The sequence below is a fragment of the Vipera ursinii genome, assembly GCF_947247035.1.
Source record: "Vipera ursinii genome assembly, chromosome: 9".
Lineage (NCBI taxonomy): Eukaryota > Metazoa > Chordata > Lepidosauria > Squamata > Viperidae > Vipera > Vipera ursinii.
In genome coordinates, this window is record NC_139523.1 from 10154393 (window position 1) to 10167789 (window position 13397).

At 41.1% G+C, this 13397-nt stretch overlaps 1 protein-coding gene across 1 annotated transcript in view; it reads right to left on the reverse strand.

Moving 5' to 3' along the window:
* Positions 1-6077: 6077 nt before the first annotated feature.
* IFNLR1 (interferon lambda receptor 1) overlaps positions 6078-13397 on the reverse strand; it is a gene marked incomplete at its 5' end in the record, with an annotated part of 67752 nt that continues 60432 nt past the window's right edge. The window contains 4 exon segments of the mRNA XM_083370107.1: positions 6078-8215; positions 11401-11516; positions 12309-12428; positions 12754-12913. Coding sequence (XP_083226233.1) covers positions 7388-8215; positions 11401-11516; positions 12309-12428; positions 12754-12913 — 1224 coding nt within the window. The 3' untranslated portion in view covers positions 6078-7387.

A 13397-nucleotide genomic window follows, 5' to 3' on the forward strand; every position in this document is an offset into this window, starting at 1 on the left:
GGTCGTAAGTCAAGGACTATCTGTATTAGCAAACATTTTTCCCAGTTGTAGCCAAGCAGAATAATTCAGTTTATGTGGGTTTTCTGGCATGAGATCTAGTAAAAATCCTATGCCGGCTCCATTAGGAAATACGTTCTATTTTGAATGTGAAAGAACTCCAGATCCATTCTTGAGAAGTGAATTTCAGCATTTGGCTTCCATTTGATTTGAGCAGAAAAGTTCATTAAAAGAAAAAAAAATACCTGTATGGTATGGAAAGTTTATTTAAAAGAGCTTACAGTGGGGGGAATTTGCATTTTAAATGCCAGAAGCGTGTGCTTTTTAATCACATTCATGGGCAATTTGTACTGTTACATATTTTAGTGAGAGATACCCGGAAAATGTTTCTGTGATCTGAAACTCTTTTTTTTTAAAAAAAATCAAAGCAGAAAAAAGAACCAGGAAAAAACTGCGTCACTCTTTTATAATCTGGATTTTTTTTCTTTACGAAGGCTTAGATTTCAGATCTTTCTATGCTTAGTCTAAGATGGTAGATAACCTGGCAGAATGCTTTTTCTACAAACAGCAGTGGGTTTTTTTCTTTCAAATAAGTATGCTCAAGATATGTACAGGTACTGATGACTGATGGAAGTAAGTTGCTTCTTATCCTGCCTTCAGGTGCTTTGGAGAATAGCTTGACTCCCTCTTCTTTGTGGCAGCCCCTGAGATATTGGAACACTGCTATCATGTCCCTCCTCGTCCTTCTCTTCGTTAAACTAGACCTACCCAAATCCAGCAACCGTTCCCTATATGTTTTAGCCTCCAGTTCCCTGATCATCTTTGTTGCTCTTCTCTGCACTCTTTCCAGAGTCTCAAAATCTTTTTTACATCACGGCGACCAAAACTGTATGCAGTATTCCAAGTGTGGCCTTATCAAGGCATTGTAAAGTGATATTTACACTTCACATTAAATGAATTATTGTCAGTCAAGGACTACCTGTATCACAAAACTCCATCTGGTGCAAATCGGATTCCACCATGCGGTTTTCTCTGATGCAATCCTACCACATTGATATTACATCATGGTAAGGCAGGTGCTTTCGTGTTTTTGTATATGTGTAATTTGCAGAGCCTGCACTGTTCATATATAAAGAGCTCACCTGACCTGTTGGGCCTCCCGTCTGCCTGTGTGTGTTGAGAGTGTGACACACCAAGGACACCACAATCTTAACCTCATTGAACCCTTGGGAACCAGTGCACGGTATGCTTGTTCTGTCTTATTCCAATCGTTCTCAGGAATGAGATAACATTAGCGTAGAGTCAACAGAATCAAGGCTACATAAGAGTCCTTGTAACAATAAAATAAAATAAAACCACTTCTGGAACAGGAAAGGCAGGTCAATCAAAGAAACAAGAAGCAAGGACATTGGGATTAACGTGCTCAGAATGGCTTCAGAGGCATCTAAAGGGGTGAAGTCAGAAAAGTCAAGATGGCACCCACAACACCAAGGTTGAAACCTCACTCCTTTTCTGGACTGGAGTGTTGCAATTAAAGGCTGTGGAGATTTGGCTGCACAATTACAACTGCCATCTTGATTCCTTTTTACCATACTTTCCTATTTCTGATTATCCCAAAGGGTTCCTGTGTCTGCAAGGTCAAATAAGTCAAAATGGCACCTGTGACTGCATTGTCACACTTCTAATGTGCAACAAAGAGGAGGGGGTTCAATTGCAGAATCCTGTGTGTCTCCCAACTAGAAGGCTGTGGCAATGGGCAATCCTCTTACCGTTAAAAAATATTCTTTGCAACAATAAAATGGGTGAAGTATAGATAACATTGGGGCTTTTTCAACATAACTGAAAAGATCCCAATTAGTGTTATTTTATTTATTTATTTTATTTTATTTTATTAATGGGACTTATATCCTGCCCTATATCCCGAAGGACTCAGGGCGGCTAACAACAACAAAAATTAAAGGTCTCTGTACAGTAAATTAAAATTAAAAATTGAAATAAATTAAAGATTAGAGTTAAAATTGTAAACATAATTAAAATCCCTGTCAGTCCAGGTCAGCCTGGTGGAAAAGGAGTGTTTTGAGGCCGCGGCGAAAGGACTGGAGATCTTGGGCCATCCGAAGCTCAGGGGGGAGCTGGTTCCACAGGGCTGGCGCTCCCACAGAGAAGGCCCTCCCCCTGGGGGTCGCAAGCCGACATTGTCTAGCCGACGGTACCCTGAGGAGGCCTTCTCTGTGTGAGCGTACTGGGCGATGGGAATTCGTTCCCAGCAGCAGATGGTCCTGCAAGTATCCCGGGCCTAAGCCATGTAGGGCTTTAAAGGTAAGTACCAGCACCTTAAATCTCACCCGGAGGACAACCGGTAACCAATGCAGCTCACGCAGGAGAGGTGTAATATGGGAGTATCGGGGTGCTCCCATCACTACCCGTGCAGCTGCACTCTGCACCAGTTGAAGCCTGGTTAGTTGAAGTGTTAGTCCTTGACTTATGACCACAACTGAGCTCAACATCTCTGTTGCTAAGTGAGACAGTTAAGTGGGTTTTGCCCCATTTTATGATAATTTTTGTCACAGTTGTTAAGTGAATCACTGCAGTTGTTAAGTTAGTAACATGGTTATTTAATCAATCTGGCTCCCCCATTGACTTTGCTTGCCACAAGGTTGCAAAAGAGGATCACATGATCCCGGGACACTGCAACCATCATAAATGTGCGTCAGTTGCCAAGCATCGGAATTTGGACCACCTGATTATGGGCATGCTGCCATGGTCAGAAGTGAAAAATTGTCATAAATTGCTTTTTTCAGTGCCATTGTAACTTTGAACATAAACGAACTGCTGTACGTCGAGGACCACGTAAAAACAGAAGAAAACCTCCTTTCCTCCAGCAGGCCAGCAAAAAAAGCTGGAATAAAAAGCAAGAAGGAGGAATGACTCTCAAATGCAGCACAGAAGCGAATTACGGAGAAGTAACTCAGTAATTTCCCACTTGGTGACTCATTGTCTCATTTCAAGTCAGTTCTCAGCATATCCTTTGGCTCTTCCTGTCTGATCTGTAATTATTACACATCCCAGAGAGGTGTAGTAATGAAGGTGTGGAATAAGGGAGGGGAGATCCAGGTTCAAGTCCTCACTCAGCTACAGAAAGTGGGGGTGGGGAAAAACTGGCCAGGCCTTTCCTTTCTGCCCCACAGCCTGCACTGGGTGTTGGCTAAGGTGCTGAGCAGAGAGACATGAATTCTAGTCCTCCCTTAGGCGAAGTTGTTCTCTCCTAGCCCCAGGTTGGGAACTGGAAAAATACACATCTACTACAGGTAATTGTCAGACCACGGCAGAAAAGGTGATAAAATCAGGCACGGTCATGTGATGACCCGCTTAATGTCTGCTGTGACTTATGATTGTAAATTAAGGACTACCTGAAATCTATTCTGGACCCAGCATTGAGTAAAGACATCAATGATGTCTTATAAATTATTATTTCAGTGAAAAAAAAGGGGGGGGGCAGAAGAGCTAATCAGGCAGAAATAATAAAGGGTTAACCACTGCACCTTGCCTATGCATAATAATAACCTGCCTGTTATTGGTGGCTCATCCCTGCATCTGCAGAGAACATATGGAATAGCAAATGCCTGATTTTAATCAGTTGTTTATTAAAATATAGCATGATTTATCTATATCCTGATTCTAGAAGTATTTGTTTGGAACTAAATGTCATTGATTAGGCTAACTACAGCTTTAATATAGTTACTCTGGACTGTAATATATATTGAAAGACAGAACAAAAGTATGGAGGATTTTACATGCTCCAGAAGGACTGTACATTTTCATTTACATGCATGGATTTTGCAATAATCATTATGAAGTCTAATTAGCTCTCCAGGTGATTCACTTAGTAAAGCAATTACATTAGATTTTATAGGTGAGTGATTGTTTTTATTTTTTAAATTATATTCACTGATAAAGAAAAGTTTATACTGCTAAGCTTGTAAGCCGCCCTGAGTCTTCGGAGAAGAGCGGGATATAAATGGAATTAAAATAAATAAATAAATAAAATTAGTAGTGAGCAAAACATGCTTTATGAAATAAATGGAAAAGAATGATTCCACGGGATTGCATTTTATTCAGTAATATAGTTAAAATACATATTTGGTGGGATGAATATCAAGGTTGACTCAGCCTTCCATCCTTCCGAGGTAGGTAAAATGAGGACCCAGATTGTTGGGGGCAATAAGCTGACTTTGTAATAATGCCGCTTGGGGTGTGTGTGAAAGCCCTAATAAGCAGGCATATACATAGAATGAAGGCTACTGCTAAGCTTGTAAGCCGCCCTGAGTCTTCGGAGAAGGGCGGGATATAAATGGAATTAAAATAAAAAAATAAAAAAAATGAAAGGGATTTCATCCCACTCTGGCCTGCTTTGGGATAATCACAACAATAAACACATTCACACATGCACGCATACAGGCACCCAGGCACACAGACGCACATAAATACAAAAACACCAGTGCATTTTAAAATTTATATTTACAAACAATAAAATGAACCACAGAGGGTATACATAAACAAGAAAAAAGATGTAGAAAAATAAATGAATCATTGGAAATTTTTTGTTCCATGTCAACTTGCTCAAAGAACTACCTTTAATGTATAGGAGTCTTTTTAGTGCATTTTACAAGAGTAATTCAGGCAGTTTGTTCACCAATTTATATTCATGAGCACAAAATACGAAATTATGGAATTTACAGAAGCACCTAGGTAAAAAGGGTAGGGCTAATGCAACTAATTATGGATACTATAGTGGGTGTTTTTTTAAATTTCCCCCAATGGAAGCCTCTCCTTCTGAATACTTACTTCAAAATCAATAGGTAAGGCCACTCTAATGCCTCCCAAGACCAACACTTCCCTTTAAACCTGTGTTTCTCAACCTTGGCCATTTTAAAATATGTGGACTTCAGCTCCCAGAATTCTCCAGCCAGCCTTGCTGTGGGAGTTGAAGTCTTAATAAGAGAAATAACAGAATAATAAGTGTTGGAAGACATCTTGGAGGTCATCTAGTTCAACCCCCTGCTTAAGCAGGAAACCCCATACCATTTCAGACAAACGTTGGAGCACCAGCGTTGGAGTCTTAAAAGTGGCCAAGGTTGAGAAACACTGCCTTGGACTGTATTCTTGGCTTGATCTCACCCACAATTTTATCTTCCACAATTATAAATGAAGTTCTGAATTGGGAAGGGAATTTGGGTTCAAGAGAAGTTCATCGCTCTACCTTCCCATTCAGCAGAACACTTGGAAAGTCCGTGCTGAGTTCTAGTTGCAGCCTTATTTATCAATGAACCTAGGTTTGGTTAACTTAATAATACTGTCTCATTTAAGACATAAAGGCTAGTTGCCAGCCAATTCATGTAGAAAGAAACTGTTGCTCCACTGAAGCAAGCCAAAAATGTCAGTAAGAGGGATTTCAACAGTTAGTTGAAACACGTATTTGCACATAAAACTTTATTGCAATAAAATCCCTTAAGTAAACTCTGTTAAAATGCCATTAAGTGTATATGGGCCATGTCTCCAACCTGGTATCCTCCGAGTCTCCTAAACAGGTTAGCTGGAGAACTTTGAGAGATCAAAACTTCTAGAAGACACCCAATAGAAGAACACAGGTAAGGATGGTGATTTCCCATGCCCTCAGCTTGGTGAGGAAGAACTAAGAGAAGAAACTGAATAGCAGCTTTAGATAAGTAGCGGGTCCCCTCTTAAGACGTGACCAGGAGAAGCATCCAGTGTACTCTAAACTGATTGAAGGAACCTCCCATGTTAAAACAGGAATTAATGTCATCAGTTGGATGAAATCACATCCCAACATCCCCTGACAAAGCTTGAGAGCCCTGAAGGAAGATGTCTACAAACGAGAAGAAAAATGGAGCATTCTCTTAACATGCTTGACTCTGCTTTTTTTCTTATGCCATCCTTCTCTCAACTCCCCAAACTTGTTTATTTCAGGGGTGTCCGAGCTTGGCAACTTTAAGACTTTCCCAGAATTCCCACTCTATGAATTTTGTCACCCCAACCAATGAGATATAAATGAAGGCATGTAACACAAAAACACAAATTCTGTAAAAGTATTTAGTACCTGAGAGTGGTTCTTGGTTTGAAATACTTCAAACCTTGGTGCTCCCCGAGTTGCTTGTTTTCTTCATGGCCCAAACCAGGTAACATCAGTGACAGCATCACTTGCATCTATTGGCACTGACGATGTTACCTAGTTGGGCAGGGACGCCTCATTTCGACCCTGAGCTACAGATATTTTCCTTTGTTGGTACTTCAGTTCAATATAAACTTAGATCCAAGTTTGTGTGCAGACAGTTGCACAGTAAAGAGCATATCTGATATTTCTTTCTTCTCTTTGCAATGAGTCGATGAAAAAAATGTTATCAGGGGCCTAGTGCAAGGTTGAAAAAACTTTCTCCAAAGAGGAAGAGATTATCTTTATCCTTTCCTTAATTCTAGAAAGTGTGCTTTTCAGTTTTAAAAGAATAGCACCAGTCTGGATTGGCTTAACACAGGGGTCTTCAAACTTGGCAACTTTTAAGACTTGTGGACTTTAACTCCCAGAGTTCCTCAGCCAGCCCTGGCTGAGGAATTCTGGGAATTGAAGTCTACAAGTCTTAAAAGTTGCCAAGTTTGAAGATCCCTGGCTTTAACACTTCCACAAGAATCTTCTGTATTTTCTGTTCTCAGTTCTTGATCACAGACTGAACTGTTATTTGTTCACATATTGGGGTCAGCAAGATAAATCCAATTTGTGAACATCGAAACAGACTTGTGAATGCTAGTTATGATTCTGATTGGAATTTGCTGTTCAAAAAGACTAAAACAGGCAGGGGAAACATATCCAACTATTCACAAATGGAGAAAAGGACACGGATATCTAAAATATGGATAGATATTATTTTCAAGTTGAACATTACTCAGTTGAGAAAGAATGCTCACTTTTCCAGGACAAAAATCCAATTTTCCATAGCAAAATTCCAATTTCCATGACAAAATCAACCATGAAAACTGCTTGTTCCGGTTTTGAATCTCAATGGAATTTCACTTAGGAATGTTCAGCTTTGCTTTGTTTTGTTTTTAAAATAAGGTGCAATGTAAGAATATGGCAGAAATACACTGAAATACAGAAATACACTGTAAATATACTACCTGTCCTTTTTGGTTCATTCTGATTCCAAACAGTTCCAGGGAAGGGGATTTTTTTTTGTTTCACAAAGTGAAATGTATGTATTAATATATAACATATGCAGTCTTCTGCTATTTTTAAAGTGCAACTCTCACCAAAGGATCTAATTTAGAAAAATCATGGTAAGATCCTCTCTAGTCTTAGAATATATACCAGTAACCAGCATCAGTTTCTTGAAATGTAATGCCTCTGTCTGGGTTGATAATTGTGGCACGTAGATTTCACAGTATTGTTTTCAACCCCTTCTCCATTTTCAACCCTGTCTTTACAAGACATGTCAAGCAGAGGTTCTTCTAGCTGGAGATCCTCACAATTGCTCGAGTCATTTTCACATCCTTTTTCTTCTGTGATCTGTCCTTCGGCCTCACTACAAAGAGATGTCTGTGAGTTTTGTAGACTGGCAGAAATGCTTCTGCCTTGGACTCCTGCCATCCTGATTTTCAAGTCTGTAGAAAAGTCGAAGCCATGGCTTTCTAAGAACATTAATTTGTTCAAAAAGTCAATATCTCTGTTTGTGACTTCTTCACTTTCTCCACTAGCAGCTGAGAAATCTCCTGCAAAGCTAATTGATTCATCCATAACGGACTCCTCAGAAAGGAAAGTCTTCTCTAGGAGTCCAGAAGAAGCATCCGTTGTCATCCATTCGGCTGTAAAAAAGGGCTTTGTTATCACTGCAGGCAGCCAGCCTTCTCCGCTTAGCTGAGAATTGCCAGATCCAGAAGAAGAGTCAGAACATTTTGGAAGCGTCTCAACTGTTGAGCAGTTTTCATCCTTCTGGAATCGAAGAGTTTCCATGTAAGGGATGAGGCTACTACTATCCTCCTCCTCCTCGCTATCCTCATCTTCTTTGAATAAAGAATGCGCTGAAAGCAGGGAATGTGTGTTTTTCTGGGCAGGTGTGTTTTTCTGTTTCAGAATAAAGAGGACGTTTACGGTCAAATTCCTTTCATCAAATTCCAGTAGGTTCTTTGGGTGCTGATACTTAGAGAAATCCTAATTTGGAAAGGAAGATGGGGGAGAGGGATAAAAGAGAGACAACACATTTTCATTTTTTTAAAAATTGAGAAATGGGAAGTAAGAAGAACAGCTAACAAGAATAAGTGGAGAACAAGAAGATTCTGCTTTGTTTACTTGTTGTGTAAACACGGATTTATTACAAATGGACATCTGCATTAGCTACCTCAAAATCTTGACTTGAAATTTAGAAATGTGGCAGAAAGTAAAATTAAGCTTATTCAACAAGAACAATATGTGGAAGTTAAATTGAATTCATTTAAGATGGCAACTAAAACCAGTAATTTATTGCCCCTAATAGTTCACAGAGAATATTGTAGGTGCTGAAAGTAGAGTGCTTAGTTGGGCAGCATTTTGACTACAGGTATAAAACAATAAATAACTCAGCCTAGAGGAACTGCCAGGTGTCAGAAAAAGGGGTTAGTGCCTACTTTTTCCTGGTGCAGAGAAAGCTTTTGATCATTTGGAATTCTATCATCATGAGCTTGAAGAAGATGAATCATGCCGAGATTTTCTTGCAGAGAGTTTGCAATGGACACAAAACTAAGATAACTGTAAAGGTATTCTGTCACAAAATGCATTATTACAAAAAGACAAGGTTTGCACCCCCTTCTCTGTTTTTTTATTGGCATTGCAGTCCCTGGCAAGGAAGATAAGGCAAGAGAGTAAAAAAAAAATCAGGAATTTTTCTCACTGGTTTCAATATCTTTGAGTTAAGTAACACAGTTTAAACAGAGCCAGAAAAAAGATGTCCTATTTAGAGATCCAAATAAATGAAATGCTCATGAAACAAAACTCAGAACATCTGTTAAAGAATATATATAAGCTGCTACTGAAACATGCTTAAGAAATGAAACAGGTCTAAGATTACAGGATTAAGTGGATGCACGGTTTAAAAACAGAACAACTGGTACTGCCCCACGAGAATGCAGTTCATCATTTAAAGTTCGTAGTTGGATTTTTTTTAAATGACCCATTTTAGTTTGAAACTGGTATTTGCACTTATTAATACACCGTGTTAAATCTGAATTCTCCATAAATCTGATTCTTATATAGGCTAAACCCACTGGGGTCCTTAAGATGGGCAACTCTGAGGGAATCTCTAGGTATAGAAACCAGATATGCTAAAGGGTGGAATAATTGTCATCAGACATTATTACTCCTAGACCATCAGCTGCTAAATACCAATTATAAATCCCATTTATATGAGCAAAGGACATACTGCTCAATGACAGCGCATCTGTTTAAAATGAAGAAAATCTCTAAGTCCACATTAGCATCCTCAGTTAAAAAGGTGTCGGGGCACAAGGAAACAAGACATCTCCGAAGGATCGCACACTGATAACATTAAACATCTGTCCACAATGCAGGGCAATATTTATCACAGGATACATTAAACAATTGGATACTTGGAAGAATTGCTGATCAATGGTCTTATTCAACATCAGCACTCTGGGCTAAGAGAGTGGCAAGCAAATTTTGTGACCATGGTTTAATCGGCAAGGGTTATCAATGTGGTGTCTTCCAGATGTTCTGAAGCACAACTCTCACAATCTCTTGCCATCGATCACACTAGCTGCTATTTCTTCTGCACTGACCAAATGATGGTTGATGAGGCCAAGAAGGGTGGTGGGCCTGGCAATTTCTCAAAGATAGTCACTCCCTTTAGTTACTAAAGAAATTTTCTCAGGTCCCTTTCCTCTGCTCGCTGTCTTCTTTGAGAACCACCTGCTTTGTGGCTACTATATTTAACTTAATTGTGTTCATGTCCACCAGAATGTGCAACTGAATTCCAAGCAAGAAGCAAGTACTACTTCCCCAAACTGATTCAGACAGATGTTACCCAACAGTTTACATTTATGGCTTATTTTTCACATTAATTTGGGATCTCTGGAGTTCCTGATGCTCTCTAAACTTGTTTGGTTTTTTTGCAGATGTTTCATTAGCCAACTAGGTAAAGTTATCAGATGGTGTTACCTAGTTGGGTAATGAAACATCTGCAAGAAAACAACCAAGCTCAGAGAGCACCAGGGACTCCATAGTTCAACCCTGAGGTACACATATTCTCTTCTATTGGTACTATGGAATCTTGTTTATCAAACCAGGACAGTCATTGCCACATTCAATGTCCCCTCCAGTTGACCAATGGGGAACAACAATGTGAAAAATGACAGATGGTGTACTTAACCTTGTTTTTAACTCGCTGTGCATACCTTCTACAGTGAGAGAAAAAAATAAATAAAACTCTACTAGCCACTGTCTAGAACTGTAAAGCTGTCCCTCCAAGCAGCCAGAAAGCATATAGACGAAGACAGGAAAATGCTACATTGTCTTGACTTAGGATAGGACACAGGTCTGCAACCCGCGGCTCCGGAGCCGCATGCGGCTCTTTCAGCCGTCTCCTGCGGCTCCCAGTCCTCTGCCATGTGCAGTCCCCCCCAAAAAAGTGGGACTAAAAAAGTTCAGCCAATCAATTCAAATATGCAGGGTAGGTGTATATCTCGCCTTGGCTCCACTGTTCAGTCAAACCCTGTTCTGCGCATGCTTGCATGTATGCGCATGCGCACATATTTTTTGCGGCTCCCAGTTTTTCATTTTGTGAGGGAACCAGTTCCGAGTGGCTCTTTCACTGTTTCAGGTTGCTGACCGCTGGGATAGGAGGTCCTCTAAGCTAGGAGACAATAATTCCTGCTAGAGGCCTGATCCACGTGTCCAGAAGAAATACTGAAAACTGTTTTTATGGTATTTCTTCTGAGCTGAAAATTGGTTTTGTTTGCAGGAGCAGTGGTGGCGCAGTGGTTAAGTGCAGTACTGCAGGCAAACTGTGCCCACAGTCTGGAGTTCGATCCTAACAGGTTCAAGGTTGACTCAGCCTTTCATCCTTCTGAACTCGGTAAAATGAGGACCCAGCTTGTTGGAAGCAATATGCAAATGCTTGCATTGTAAATGCCTAAAGAGTGCTGTTAAGCACTATGGGGCAGTATATAAGTACTAGTGCTATCCTATTGCTATTGTGAAAAACCCATGCAAGCCCCATGTGCCTGCACGTGCAGGCAGGGCATCCATCTCACATCTGTGCAGCCACTGTGTATCAAAAGATGAACATTATTATGGAAGTCCAACTTCCCCCTACTCATTTCCAACACCTTCCATATTTCCCATACCAAAACTGAAGACATCTCAGCTTGCTTGATCATCTTTTTGTAGCAGAAGTAAAGCATCACACCACCAAAAACCAATATAGCAAGCAAAGGAAGGGCAATGATTTTCCATTTTCTTGCTGGAAAACGAAACAAACAAAAAACAATTATGAGATACTAATTGTATTGTTCAGATATTAATAGAGAGGATGTTGGAATTGTTAATTACCATGTTATCTGAAGTCAGGCCACTGACATCCAACACTTCTAGAGAATACCAGATACAAAAAGACTGAGCTAAACAACACATTCCCGTTTGTAGCAAACTGACAATATCAAGTAATGGCCTAGGATCCAAAATTTCAAGTATTTTTTCCTAGCTCTCTCTGGTGATGCCAAATCAGGACTTTGGCAGACAAGCTGCTTGTTTTACCAATGTATTATTGTCCTGCTCAACTCTGGTAGCTACTGGGCCCTTTGTGGAGAGAATCCCAGTAATTCTCATGTCTCTTGTGTTAAAGGTAAAGGTTCCCCCGCACATGTGTGCTAGTCGTTTCTGACTCTAGGGGCCGGTGCTCATCTCCGTTTCAAAGCCGAAGAGCCAGCGCTTGTCCAAGGACGTCTCCGTGGTCACGTGGCCTGCATGACTAGACGCCAAAGGCGCACAGAACGCTGTTACCTTCCCACCGAAGTGGTCCCTATTTTTCTACTTGCATTTTTACGTGCTTTCGAACTGCTAGGTTGGCAGAAGCTGGGACGAGTAACAGGTGCTCACTCTGTTACGCGGCACTCGGGATTCGACCCGCCAAACTGCCGACCTTCTGATCGACAAGCTCAGCGTCCTAACCCACTGAGCCACCGCGTCCCTTTGTCTCTGTGTTAGGAGGAAGCAATATGGGACCCAAATAAGATCCCTGAACCTGGTAGCTAACCTTGCTCCAGGCCACTAGCAAAGGCAAGGAGGAGCTGCACCCCAAAACCAAGGTAAATGTTCAGAAGCCAAACCGTGATGAGGAAGAAAATGCACCCATGTAGCAGATAATTCTCTGGAGCTGCCAGTGAAAAGAAGGGGGGAAAAAAAGAACCTCTGCAACTCTGTCTTGAAATTTCTTGGTTGATTTGATTTCTACAGCCACTCTTCTCTGCAAAAGTCTCTAGGTGGCTCACAATTCAAAATGAAGGAAGAGTCATCACGGACTTCTGTGATTCTTGGATTTGGGGTGTGTTTCTTGTCTATCTCAAAAGACCAACCACATACTATTTTAATGGGATTGCACTGGCCATGGGTGCACAGAACTGGAAGTTTGCAATCCTACGCCAAGATCTTCTGTGTCAGATCAAGCTCACTGAGCTCTAGGCCTTTGACTCCTCCTGTACCTTCTTTGTGCAGCAACAGGCAAAGTGGTTCCGAGAAATTGCTCCGCTTCCTGTCTCCATTTCTGAAGAAGGATGTTCGGGCACGAAGGCAGTGTTCTCCATAGGGCCACTCTGTGGTGTTGACCTCCACTGAAGGCTCGTGAGTGTTCTCTAACGTCACCTGGAAAACAAGCAAAGCCAGACTCGAACCCAACAGAAACATTAGCGAAAGAGCACAGCAGACAGACGGAGGGCAGGAGACTTGGCCCTCATCCCTAAGGATCCATCTTTCCTTCCCTGGTTTTCTTCTTCTGCGTCTTTAAGAATGAGTCACACAATTAACGGGGGATGGATGAACATGGAGGGATATGGATTACTGCTATTTGATATGGAGAATGGTCTCCAAGTTGGATGCCTCGAACAACAGATGAAATATTTCTGGGGCATTGGGCTAACAAGAGGTACTAATTTTGCTGGCTATTTGCCTAGCTTCCAAATCAAGGCAGCAGACTTTAGACATCAGACATCACCAAAGAAGCCGTGGCGACGCAGTGGTTAGAATGCAGTAAGGTAAAGGTAAAGGTTCCCCCGCAAATGCGTGCTAGTCGTTTCCGACTCTAGGGGCCGGTGCTCATCTCCATTTCAAAGCCGAAGAGCCAGCGCTT